At 46.4% G+C, this 13,077-nt stretch overlaps 1 protein-coding gene across 20 annotated transcripts in view; it reads right to left on the bottom strand.

Moving 5' to 3' along the window:
• Nucleotides 1-1,058: 1,058 nt before the first annotated feature.
• Nucleotides 1,059-13,077, bottom strand: part of PHACTR1 (phosphatase and actin regulator 1) — a 576,315-nt gene continuing 564,296 nt past the window's right edge. For 9 of the 20 annotated variants that reach the window (XM_021936605.2, XM_021936606.2, XM_021936607.2 and 6 more), the window contains 3 exons: nt 7,984-8,124; nt 5,280-5,356; nt 1,059-4,443 (listed from right to left, as the gene is read on the bottom strand). In XM_021936605.2, the coding sequence (XP_021792297.1) occupies nt 4,428-4,443; nt 5,280-5,356; nt 7,984-8,124 (234 nt within the window). In that variant the 3' untranslated portion in view covers nt 1,059-4,427. The other 11 variants (XM_021936598.2, XM_021936599.2, XM_021936597.2 and 8 more) reach the window with 3 other exon arrangements.

Here is a 13,077-nt window from a genome sequence, read left to right as displayed (position 1 = left end):
GAGGAGGGTGGATTGACTGAGGCCAGGAGTTTGAGACCAGCCTGGCCAACATGGTGAAACCTGTTTCTACTAAAAATAAAAATACAACAACAACAACAAAATAGCCAGATTTGGTGGTGCACACCTCTAGTCCCAGCTATTCAGGAGGCTGAGGCAGGAGAATCACTTGAACCAGGGAGGCGGAGGTTGCAGTGAGCCAAGATCTCCAGCCTGGGAGACAAAGTGAGATTCTGTCTCAAAAAAACCCAAAAAAAACAGAGATAGAGATTAGGACGAGAAGGACTCAAGAAACAAAGTAGTCTGGGGCTTTTGTTTAGGGGCAGTGACAGTCCAAAGGCCCCCAAGGCATTGCTGTTCTAAGACTGTCTGATACCTGACACTACAGAGATGACCCTGAGTGATTTCACAAAAAGTTAAATTTATGTTCATTATTCCTGGATCATTAAAAGGAGAATTGACATTTTAGATATTCTTATAAAAATGTTGAGGAAGGCTGAATGCAGTGGCTCACGCCTGTAATCCCAGCACTTTGGGAGGCTGAGGCGGGTGGATAACGAGGTCGAGATCGAGAACATCCTGGCAAACATGGTGAAACCCCGTCTCTACTAAAAATACAAAAATTAGCCAGGTATGGTGGCATGTGCCTGTAGTACCAGCTACTTGGGAGGCTGAGGCAGGAGAATGTCTTGAACCCGGGAGGCAGAGGTTGCAGTGAGCTGAGATCGCGCCACTGTACTCTCTCCTGGTGATGGAGCAAGACTCCGTCTCAAAAAAAAAAAAACAACAAAAACAAAAAAAAACAACAGTTGAGGAAAAAACTCCTAGTACACAAAAGTCTTCTAGAAAGTTAATGTATGTGCTACAATACTTCCTTCCCCCAATAATACCAGAGACATGCGGTTGTCCCGTATGTCCACTCACTCTCACTATGTATGTTGCAGATGAGCTGACCTCTGCCATTCCTGAAACCTCCCTTTCCCAGTCAAAGTATTTTGGGTGGTTTCTGCTGCTGGTTGATAAAACACACAAGAGTCAAGAGGTTTTTTTTTTTTTTTGACTTTTTTTTTTTTTTGGTTTGTTTTTAAAGAAACTGCATACATCATCAGAGACAAACAATAATTTAAATGCCATGCAGTTTCTGTATGTACAAAACCTAGGCCACAGAGATCCAGTTTAATTCGTATTCTCTATTTACATCGTTTTCCTCATACAGCCATCATTTGTTAAATTAGAACCCGGGAGATCAGGGGATTGACGGTCACCACACTCACTCCTATACAAAGACAAACTATGTACAGACACCCAGGAAGCAACTGGAAAATGCAACCGGTCTGGGGATTAACAGACAGATAGGGAGAAAAAGTCATTGAAGGTGACCTTTGCCCACCGGCTGTGCACAGGGAGAACCTGAAATTCCATTCATCGAAGCAACACACCACGATTTTCATTCGGCAAATAAAAATACATGTTGATAAGCGGGAGAAAAATAAAATCAGAGCTTTTCATCACATTTACCGTCACGTTGTTTGGTTTCTCTAATCTGACATAAAGGCTAAAGTTTTAAAAGTTTTACAGGGCTTTGAGGGCCTCTGGAGATGAATATATCAGCCATTTAAAAAAAGCTAGTAGGCTGATGGCGATCTCTTCTGTCATTGATTGGGGGCAGGGGGCAGGATCGGGCAATGTCTAATCTTTAGAAGGAAGCATTTGATTTGAGACATTTCACATTTTTCCTCTCACACTAATCCAAATGCAAAAATGCTCAACTGGGAATTTATACACATACAATAAACTTTGACTTGCCAGCTGCAGCTTTTTCAAAAAAGAGATGCATTTTAAGTCATCTAGCTCACCCTTTTATTTTTTCCCTTAATTAATGTCAAATTGTCATCTTGGAAAGTAACACAAATTGCTACAGTCGTCATGATGTTGTAGCCGAAAAAAAAAAAAAGAAAATTGAATAGGTCTCTAGAAAGACCTTAAGGTTTTAAGAAGGGAAAGAGACAGCAGAAGGCCCATCCTGCAGGCCACAGAGGTTGCTGAGCCTGTGTAAGAGCCACTTAAAACAGGCTTGAAATAGCCCGTCCTGAAGGCGCAGGACCTGTCAATGGCAGGGGAGGTGCACCCCTCAGTCTGAGCAAGTGACTTCTGGAAAAGAGGACCTGCAGGAAGAGCAGTGGAAATTGTGTTCAATATCTTCCATGCACAAAGTGGACTGCAACACGAGGGCACTTTGGGCGGAAACCCTGGGCTGTTTGCTGGCTGGCTGCAGGGAGATCCACTTGGGCCTTATATCCGCAGGGAATCTGAAGGGCCAAGAACCAAGGCCAGCAGAGAAGCCATGGGCCTATCATGGGAGGGAGTCCGGTCAATGGAATGAATTTCCTTAGGACTCGCTCCTGGCCAGGGAGGACCACCATGCCAGGGCACCGCGTGTGCCAGGCACCCAGCTGCAGTTAGAGGAAGTTCAGACTCAAAGCCTGGCCGGCAGGCACCTCCACCTGGAACACATGCCCGCCCGCCCGCCGTAGAGAAGTTCAACGAAAGAGCCCTACATCTTTCGTCATACCATTTGCACATTCAAACGTCAGTAAGCCTTTCGGGAAGACTGTGTTTACAGCCACACTAAGATCCCGATCACATTTTCCCTGAACAATGCCTCTCCCCACGGCAGGAACTATTCAGATTCAAGAGTTAAAAAAAAAAAAAAAAAAGGATCCAGTGATGGCACCCTCCTTGGGTTGGGCAGAGGCGTGCTGGCTCCAGGTGGCAAGGCAAAGCTGCAGCTGGAGGCACCGCCCAAAGAGCTGCCCTGAACTCTCCCCAGCAGTTGTCCGGCTCCTGGGTTAGTGCCTACATGAGAGCCGTTCATGCCTGCAAAAAAATGCAATGGCCTCGTTGACAGGTGTGCATCCTAAGAGTAACCTGCTCCCACAGGGTTCATGGTGGGAGACTGGTCAACTTTTTGGAAAGGCCAAGCTGGCATCTTTCTAAATGGCATGTGTGGTGGAGAGTGTGCCACCACCTAGAAAGACTGGGGTAACGATGGAGTCACTCCAGAAAGTGAGAGAACTCTGCGACTGAGGGCCTGCGAGCTCTGTTAGGAAGGAAAACGAAAGCTGCAATGGGCCTCATTAGGATGCTTGTTAGGGTTTAGGAGGGTCCTGGCCTCATTGCACACCCTACCCTGGGTATCCCAGTCAGAGACATACCCACAATCATGCTTCCCGGCATCATGAGGGAGAGGGAAGAGCTCTCTGGATCAACTGGAGCAGGAAGGGGCACTGTGGGCAGGTGTGGCTGGTGTTGGCCTGATTCTGGCATATGCCCAACTCCGGGGCTCCTTCACAGAAACTCTTCAGTGCAAAAACAAAAAAGAGAAGGCCATGGAGTGGTTCTGGAGTACCAGTCCCTCAGTGGCTGGAAAGCCAGTCCTATGGCAAGGTTTCTGGCCTGTATGCACTGGTCCTATACACAGAAGGTAGGAACTCCCAAGCCATGTAATCACCGGCTCCAAGACACACAGAGAAAATAAATGTCAGCCAAGCAATTTCTGACCCCACGGGGTTCAATAGGGTCCTCCCACTCAGACTTATAAACAGCACAGGAGTACCTTAGCAATGGCTGTGTGTGTGCGTGGGTCACTCATGACACTGGACTCTCTGAACACAGATGGGTTGATTATTTGAACTGAGCAGATGACAACTTTCCCCTTCTAAACCAGAGCTTCCCAAAAGGCAGCTCAGCTCAGGCAGAGGGGGCAGGATGGGTGCTCAGTGCCAGCCTTCGTAGCCAAGAGGCAGCCAGACTCCCCCAGAAATGGGCCCTTCCCTTTTGTTCACTGTGTGGGTGGTGGCTGAACGGACTGAAAAGCCAGGGACAACTGAGAAGTGCTCCCTCCTTCTTGGCATCAACTTCAAAGGGCCCCCAAACCAGATGTCATGTCTGGAGCCAGCACATTTGGCCAAGTGTAGGAGTCCAACCAGATCATTAGCTTTGCACAGTACCCCCCAAAACAAACCCACCCCTTCAGCTTTCTTTGGACTCAGGTGACAGACACTTGTGAGGAAGAGGTTTGCTGGAGACTTCATGAAGGCAGTGCCTGCTGGGCCTGGCTGGAGAGAACAAGGACCATTCCACCTGCTGTAAAGTCTTCAGTCAGGGCCCTGCCGGTGCCCTTGGCACTGCTGGGGTTTGGGATGCATTTTGGTGTCAGAAGTGGGACCAGCAGCTCGGACCACCGAGCCATCACTTTTGCGTTTTCACACATAAAATCCTGATTGTGTTTCCTTGATTTTTCTTCTTTTAAAAAAAAAGGCAGTTCAGAAGATTTACATCATAATGGGGAAGTGAATAAATACCAGCACTTATGGTTCTTATAAATTTATGTTTTGAAGACAGCATAGCACTCAAGAGGAATTCGACTGTTAAGGTCGGTGAAACCTAAGGAAACAAATAATTACATCAAGACCAAGGGGCTGCCAAAGGTGCAGTATTCAACAGTCCAATCTCCCATCCTCAGGGAGTTTCTTGACCGTGAGAGGGAGGGGTGAGCTTCCCACCATCATCCCCACAGGAGCGCCACTGAACACACACCTGGTTTTGAAATAGTTTCATCAGGGGCAGCCCTGGTGGCCTCCACCTCCTGCCATCAGCCTGGATCCAGCAGCAAGGTGCAGAACCCAATCTGTGTCTCTGAGTCTCTAGACTAAATACTTGCTATGTCCTATTTCTCTAAATGTTCCCCTCAAAAGAAAGTCAGAATTAAATCAATAGCACTATTGCTAACTAGCAATGCAACCTTATATAAGTCTCTTAATCACTCCGTGCCTCAGTTTCCCCAAATATCATCATCATGCTGGACTGTCAGGGAGAATGTCAGGGAATAACAGAAGTGGTCCACTTTGGAAGTCCCACATGGACTTGGTATTTTGTTCAGGTTTGGCCTCTGCTGACTGGTTGCAAATTGGCAACAATCTTTTCTCCTTGACTTGAGTTTTCACGAAAACTCACCTTGGAGTTGTTGGTAGTCTGGTGCTTATCAGACCTTTAGTTTAAATGAGTGAACCTCAGACTTTGCAGAAAGTTGCTTTTAGCCCGGGCCATCTGTGTTCTGCTTCCTCATTTCAGTAACCTAAAGTGGAACTGCATGCCTACCTTCCTATTATCTTCCCTCCCACGGCACCCACCAACCCATTTGTAACCCACAAGTGGGAGAGTTTCATTTGGAGATAAATATTGCAACTTGAAGGAAAAAAAAAAAAAACCTCAATACTAACCTTGTTAAGTGTCTACTCAATTCATGAACTTCCATCTCAGTGCTTTTGAATTCATTGAGCTCCTTTCGGATGGCAGCCTGGAATCAACAGAAGCCCATCAATGTGCAATGGGAGAGAGTCAGAAAAAAACTCCCCTTTCAGTTCATTCCTAACAACATGTTTTTCTTCTTCAACAAAGACAAACAGGTTTAAGATGAATTCTTTCATTGGGAGGAAGAAAAATCACCTGAGATGTCCTTTAAAACAAAGATTCCCCTCCTTCCCTAAATCTAAGTTGCAAATGATGGCAGGCTATTGCCCGAAGTGTGTTTTTTCTTCTTCTTTTTACAGAGCTGTGGCATTGAGGCATCAGTGGTGGTGTACGCCTACCCCACACTCCTGGGGGCCCAAGAACACATTCAATGTCAACCTCGCATCTTCCGTAAATAAACAGAGCTCAGCACAGGCACACTGATGCCTCAAGGTGGAGACTTCCAGAAGGCATGGATCAAATTCTCCAACCAAATTAGGGGGAAAGGTGATGGCCAGCTCCCTACCAACCCTTTGCTTTTGCTCTTTTACAACTTGCCTGACTCTTCAGTGATGTATTTCACCATGTAAGATATGTTTTGAATAACCTCACATGTTCTGAGATGATCCCAAATCACCCCATCTTTACAATACTGCCACTGAGGAGGCAGGGCCTGGAATCAGACAGCAAAGAGAGGCCATGAGAGAGCAGGGGAGGAGGAGGGGCTGGTAGAGAAGGCAGCTGGGGCCGGAGACAACCTCACTCCTTCCTCAAGGGTGGAAATCACAAACGCGTGCCTTCTTGCACAGCTCTGTCTATGGCCAATACCTGCTTTGATGGGAATATCAAGGCCCCAGGAGTTTCAGAACAGAAAAGTCTTCATGTAGGATTAGAATGGCCCTCCCCAGGAAAAGAAGGCTGGCTTAGGTTTAAGTGCCTGGGGAGCAGCTGTGGGGCGGGGGCAGGGGTCACCCCGTGCTTCCTGTTTTTTGTCCCCAACAGCCATTGAGAAACTGGATATGTTTTCGGCCTAAGAGCTACTCCGAACTCTATGAGGGTGCAAGTAGAGGCGTCTGTGGTTTCCTTGCACACTTGCAAATATCCTTATCCTTGCAAGCATACCACAGTGAGAGTGTGGACAGGAGAGGACAAGAGCGAAAGCCCCTTCCTCTTCGTATTTAGATGACACACTCCTGGGGAGCTGGGTTTGTCTGTCTGGGGCATGGCAGTGCCAGTTCCTGGGTTGCTCTCACAAATTCCCTTGCAGGGAAGATGTGAATGCTGTGTTGACAGAGGAGGGCATAGTCTTCCACACATTGTGTCTGTGGGTTGACCCGCCACAGGCGAGGTCGTCTCTGGAAGTCTATCTGCCTCTGGCTGCTTCAGTCCCACCCGAGTGCAGCAGTGTGCCTGCATCCATGTTTCCTGCAACTCCTGGATCCAGGGTTGGTGATAATGTAGCCAGCCTGGGCCGTAGATGACTTCCTGCTGAATCATATAAGAAAACCCCAGGTCCCTGAAACGGACAGAGTGAAGGCAGGACTGTTGAGCAGAAGGCCCCTGACACACTCCATAGTTTCTATCGTCACCTACACATTGGGCAGAATCATTATTCCAGACTCTCTCTCTCTATATATATTATATATAATAAATGTATATATATTTATAAATATATAAAAAATATATATTTGTTATATAGATAATAAATATATATATATATGTTTGTTTGTTTGTTTTTGAGATGGAGTTTCACTCTTGTCATCCAGGCTGGAGTGCAGTGGTGCGATCTTGGCTCACTGCAACCTCCGCCTCCTGGGTTCAAGCAATTCTCCTGCCTCAGCCTCCTGAGCAGCTGGGATTACAGGTGCGTGCCATCACGCCCGGCTAATTTTGTATTTTTAACAGAGATGGGGTTTCATCATGTTGGTCAGGCTGGTCTTGAACTCCTGACCTCAAGTGATTTACCCGCCTCGGCCTCCCAAAGTGCTGGGATTACAGGCGTGAGCCACCGCGCCTGGCGCACAGACTACATTTTACAAAAGGCCCTTAACCCTCCAGCTCCTCATGGTGACCAGACTAGAATCAGAGAGGATTACCAAACAGAGGTTCATTCTGATGCCTCGTCTAGTGGACAGAGAAAATGATTTCTCATTGGCATCACTGCTTTTCCTGAAAAACAAACTGAACTTCAGATTATTCTTTTTGTTTTCTGAATCGGCGAGGGTCTAGTGCAGCGAGATATGTTTTGTGACGTCTCTTTGATTTGTGCCTATTTCTCTCCTGAGGTTACGTGTCCACTTTGTCTTTTCTTTTGGTTTGGTGAATCCCCCGTTGGATGCCGGCAGCAGTGTCCCCTACACGGAAGGACTGTGATGAGCCCAGAGCCTCGTGCCTTCACCTGTCTACGCCTATCCAGTGCTATTCTCGTTCTCTGGGCACAGCCTCCTAGGCTGCTGCTCCTCCTCCTGTAAAACGGGCACAGTATTATGTGCCTTGTGTTTTCTTCGATTCAGCAGCCTTTCTGCAGATTATCTGTGGCCCCTGGGGAAAGGTGTTGGGGTCCCAACACTCCATTACGGGGACTGCAGCTGAGGCCTGGCTGCGGGTCTCCCTACACACTCCCCAGCAGTGAGCCCGGCGAGACACCCAGCAGATGATCTTGCCTCCCACTCTCCAGCACTCCCCTCTGCTTACTTTGTCTGCAGCGGTGAGGCGGGTCCACGGCTTATCTGCCCTGCGGTCATAGTCCTGAGCGTCAGCCACCTCCACGTAGTCACTGAAGCGGATGAGGATCTTTCTTTCCCGAAGCTCTTCCACGGTGGGCCTTTGACTGAGCTGCAGGGAGGGAGAGAGACAGACCCAGTCAGCCAGACGGGTTGACCATGGCACTCGGTCCTGTCTGTGAACTTGCAGGTGTGGAAAATAAGGTTCAGTGAGACAATGGATGCGTTGCATAGTGAGTGAGGGGCAGGGGCAGGGGGAGGGCCGGGGTAGGGGGACCCAAGTCTCCTGACTCTTGGGACTGGGCCCTTTCTCAGTCCTAAGAGAGAGCTTTGTTATCCCTTACATACCCTCTAGGCCAACCTCTATCTTTTTTTTTTTTTCAACTTAAAAAAAAATCTTTTATTATGTAAATTTTCAAAAGAAGCAAGGAGACTAATATCATAAATTTGGTGTTTTATCACCAACTTCAACAATGATCGACTCTTGACTACATTCACATGTGGATTTCTTTGAAACAAATTGCAGGCATCATATCATTTTACCTGTGTATATTTCAGTATAGAATATAAAAAGATCAGGACTAAAGCATATTCACAATACTGTGTTTACACCTATACAAATCAATAGTAAACAGTCTCTATCTTCATGACATTGCTGAGTCCCAGTCGTTACTAGAAGCTTGTCTTTCTGTTTGGCTGTGGGCTCCTGTTGTGGATTTCTTCTTATCTGCCCTACTCCCGCCAGGTGACAGGGATATTCTACAATGATTCTGTCTTATTTTGGATTTGCAAGTCCACATCTGTGTGTCACATTGAATGCCTTCTGCAAGATGGGTTTGCAATACATTTTGTGTGTATTTTAGATGCAAAAAAGCGTATGTGAAAATGGTATGCAAACTCGGGGTATGTGGGATGGGAATCTGCTGGCTGAAGAGGTCAGCCCAAACGTTGGTGACAGCCCTCTGCAAGAAGTTCAAGGGGAAGGTCAGTCAACAAATGCGGAGCTGAGTAAGTACAGAAAAAGGCCACATTTATGCCAAAGGCGACTCAGGACCAGCCCTTTGGATGGTCCCTGATGAAGGACTGCAGGAATGAGAGATGAGGCAAGTAAAAGGAAGATTCATATGTATTTTGCCATCTCCTGATATTAGCCATGAGGACCCCTTCCTCTACTTTAGCAACACAAGGCTGACATTTCTATTATCTCTTCCTGTCACTAGGTTTATTTCTCCTGGAGCAACACAATTGCTGTCTTTAAGATGCTGTCAACTGATGTTCAACCAGTGCTACTTAAAAGCAATTTTCCCTGCAAGCCCTAAACTCTGTAATTCTATTATTAGAAGACACTGTCTCATAGAATCTTGCAACTCAGGCCCATAAAACAAACACAGTGGAGTCCAAACCACCCTGGCAGTTTCAACTCTGCAACAGGCAGCTTCCAGACACCCTTGGCTGGTGCGAGAATGTTCCAACTTGCTCCCATGCTGGCAGAGCACAATTAGAGGATGGCTGGCAGGTATCAAATAGAGTGGTGACAGATCCCGGACAGGGCCAAGGCAGGCCTGCAGCTCCCTCTCAGCCAAAGGCAGGAATCTCTGGGGATCAGGGGCTCAGCCGCCTCTGGTGCCGTCCCCCCTGCCTAGACTGCACGTAGCCCTCCCTTGGCTTTCTTGGGCAGGACAACGTTCTGGCACCAGTGTGGGCCTGTTGCGAGAACCCACAGGCTTCCCAGGCTGTTATGGCTGTGGTCACCGTAAACAAAAACAGCGGTCATCCTGGCTCCAAAATGTGATCTCCACAATGTGAGTGCAGGGAGATTTTGTGCTATAATTAAAATACATAAAGACATGCAATATTTGTCATATTTCCTCCAGCTAAACAGACTCTTACTCAGAATCCTGTCTGTGTTCCTCAGGACTTGCTGGGTTTACCCCAAAGGGCTGGACAAAGTGTTATTTTCTTTTCTTCATTTTTCTTTTTTTAGATGGAGGCTCACTCTGTTGCCCAGGCTGGAGTTCAATGGTGCAATGAGCTCGGCTCACTGCAACCTCCACCTCTTGGGTTCAAGTAATTCTCCTGCCTCAGCCTCTGAGTAGCTGGGATTACAGGTATGCACCACATTGCCCAGCTAATTTTTGTATTTTTAATAGAGATAGGGTTCACCATATTGCCCAAGCTGGTCTCGAACTCCTGATCTCAAATGATCTGCCGTTCTCAGCCTCCCAAAGTGCGGGGATTACAGGTGTGAGCCACCGAGCCTGGCCCAAAGTGGTATTTTCTAAGTGTGCCATGATGTGAGAAAAATTGTTAAGCCCTGACTTTCAAATTTCTCTTCCTGGAAATTATGACCTGGATTTTACTAATATCCTATCTATGGCAGAGTCTGGAGTGAACTGAAGACTAAGCATAAACGCTGCCGGTCAGGGGCTGTTTCTTGTGCCTGAAAATCGTGGGGCCTTGGACACTGCCTTTCCAAATCAAGATGGCACTGCACCCAAGTGCTCAGAGGGAATGAGTGAGGATGCAGCTGGCTGCTGCCTCTGAGAGCCACAGTTGGTGCAAGGACCCCAGCACTAACAAACGGCCACCAGGACACTCCTCCGTGTGCACGGGGTTATGCCCCTGAGCACGAAGGGCTCAGAAGATCCACCTTTGGCCTGGTGCTGGCTGTAGCCCTTGGGGCATCTGGAACCTGAAGTGCTTCCTTGAATGCTGCAAAAATAATCTTTGCAGCCAAAGTCAGGCCCGCCTCGACCTCCCAAAGTGCTGGGATTACAGGCATGAGCCACTGCGCCTCGCTGCAGGCATGTTTTTTAAAAGGCAAAGCATGTAATTTTTATATTAGTCTCAATTTGGTCAAAGAAAATGACTGATTTGTTGCTATCAGCCTCAGTTACTACGTTTTATTTTTTAGTTTTCTTACTAGTGCATTACAATGAAATAGAACTTTGTTGAAGAAGTTCTTGGGCTGAGGGCAAGTCACTGTAAAGCAGCCACCATCACTGGCATCTTGTCTTGGTGTGATAAATGCTCAAGAGAAGAACCTACACAGGGCCAGGAAGTGATGATGTAGGTTCCCTACCTGCCGGAAGGCACCACATCTCTGCCCACAAAAGCAGATGTGGAAGTTGCCCCTCTGTTCTTCCAGTCTCTCTCTCTCAGAAGCAGTTATCCCCCTCAAGCTCATTATTTCTAACCCCCCCCAGCCAGTCCCAGGGGAGGGTAAATGCTAAAATTCCAAGGCCATTTCCCGGGGAGAAGAAAGGAGAGGTGAGCAGGAACAAAGAGGTAATTATTTGATTGTGGAGACTTGCAAAACCTATGAACTATTTGGGGTCCCCATCCCTAGTGTTACCCACCCTAGGGAGATGGGTGTGGAAAGGAAGACCCTTTACTCACTCATTGCCAAATCATGCCATTAGTCAAGTTCTCCACAAAATCATACCAACTTTGTTAAGAGATAGGAATTAAGTAAATGTCTAAGTATTTCTCTATGACCATCTTTTAGCAAGCAACCTTTAAAATTGGGGGAATTTTGGGGATCCAGCAACCAATTCCGAAAAATCTGATGAAAATCTGATTTAAACGGTTTTTTTTTCCTAAGTTTCTAGACCTTTCCATATCAGAAATGAAGGTTTATCACAGTGTCTTTTTGCAAGCCCCTGTCATTTCAAGGACACGATGAGAAAAAGCTAATGCATCTCCCCTGCTCTTCTCACTAGTCAAGCTCAGGAAAAACTGCACCCTGCATCCAAAGAGTGGGTGGGCGTAAGGATGTAAAGGGTTCAACCTTGACGGGTAGGACAGCGACTGGCTGGTGAAATCACTTAGCTCTTGCTCTAGTCTCCGCCAGGGTGACGCCAGCCAGTCGTCTGACCATTCAGGCACTTGTTTATCCTGCTCTTGGTAATTGGGTTGGCATTTGGCTTGTCACCAGGTATCTGGGATGCTCGCAGGGAGAGAAAGTGTTGAGAAATACAAACCATCTCCTTAATAATTGGTATGATATTTCAGGATCTCTGAATTTCTTCCTTTGTGTGATATTTCTGGAGAGAAAAATCCAGTAATAAACCTTTTTACAATGAATGTTAATGGACCTCTTAACTGTCGCTAAGATATGAGTATCTTTCTCTCAAGATGGTCACTGTAGGAGGCTGATTAAAAACACTTTGACTTCGTCAGACAGAAGGTAGTATTATATCTTGCATGTCATCAATTAATTACACTTTTCAGCATCATCCAAGAATAGCCTTAACAATGCGTTTGTTGTTAAAGAGGACACTCGTGTGGAATGAGATGCATGCGAGGCTACAGTGCATTGCCAAACCATCTATTTTTGGGGTTAAGAATATATTAAAATTCCAGTTTTATGACTTTTATCTATGTGCTTCTCAAACATCTGCTTTAAATTTGTCAGCACTTTCATAATTTAGCCTAATAAAGTTGCATAGTTCTTAATTCCTAGGGAAAGAATAGTGTCAGGGAAGCAAAAAAAAAAAAAAAAAAGTCTATACTTTCCCAGGGTCATAGCAAATAATTGTGTAATATTTGAACTAGTAATTTTTCTTTTATTTTGAGACAGTCTTGCTTTGTTGCCCAGGCTGGAGTGCAGCGGTGTGATCTCGGCTAACTGCAACCTCTGCCTTCCTGGGCTCAAGCAATTATCCAATCTCAGACTCCCATGTATCTGGGACTACAGGTGCACATCACCACGCCCAACTAGTTTTTGTATATTTACTTTGGCAAAGACAGCATTTTACCATGTTGCCCAGGCTGGTCTCGAACTCCTGGCTTCAAGCTATCCACTCACCTTGGCCACCCAAAGTGCTGGGTTTATAGACATAAACCACTGAACCTGGCCTTTGAACTACTGATTTTGATTATGAATTTCCCATTGCTTAATGGGATTATAGTGAATTTTTAAAAAGAAAACATTTAGTATGATCAAAAATATAACACAATAGCCATCAAGTTATTTGGGAGTAGGTGGGTGTCACAAAATTAAACAACATTGAATGTCACCAGCTCAAAGGACTGAGGGTCATGAAACTGAGTGGAGAGGTCT

This window comes from Papio anubis, chromosome 6 (genome assembly GCF_008728515.1).
Source record: "Papio anubis isolate 15944 chromosome 6, Panubis1.0, whole genome shotgun sequence".
Lineage (NCBI taxonomy): Eukaryota > Metazoa > Chordata > Mammalia > Primates > Cercopithecidae > Papio > Papio anubis.
Note: the sequence above shows the minus strand (reverse complement) of the source record. Positions and strands in the feature narration are given on the sequence as shown.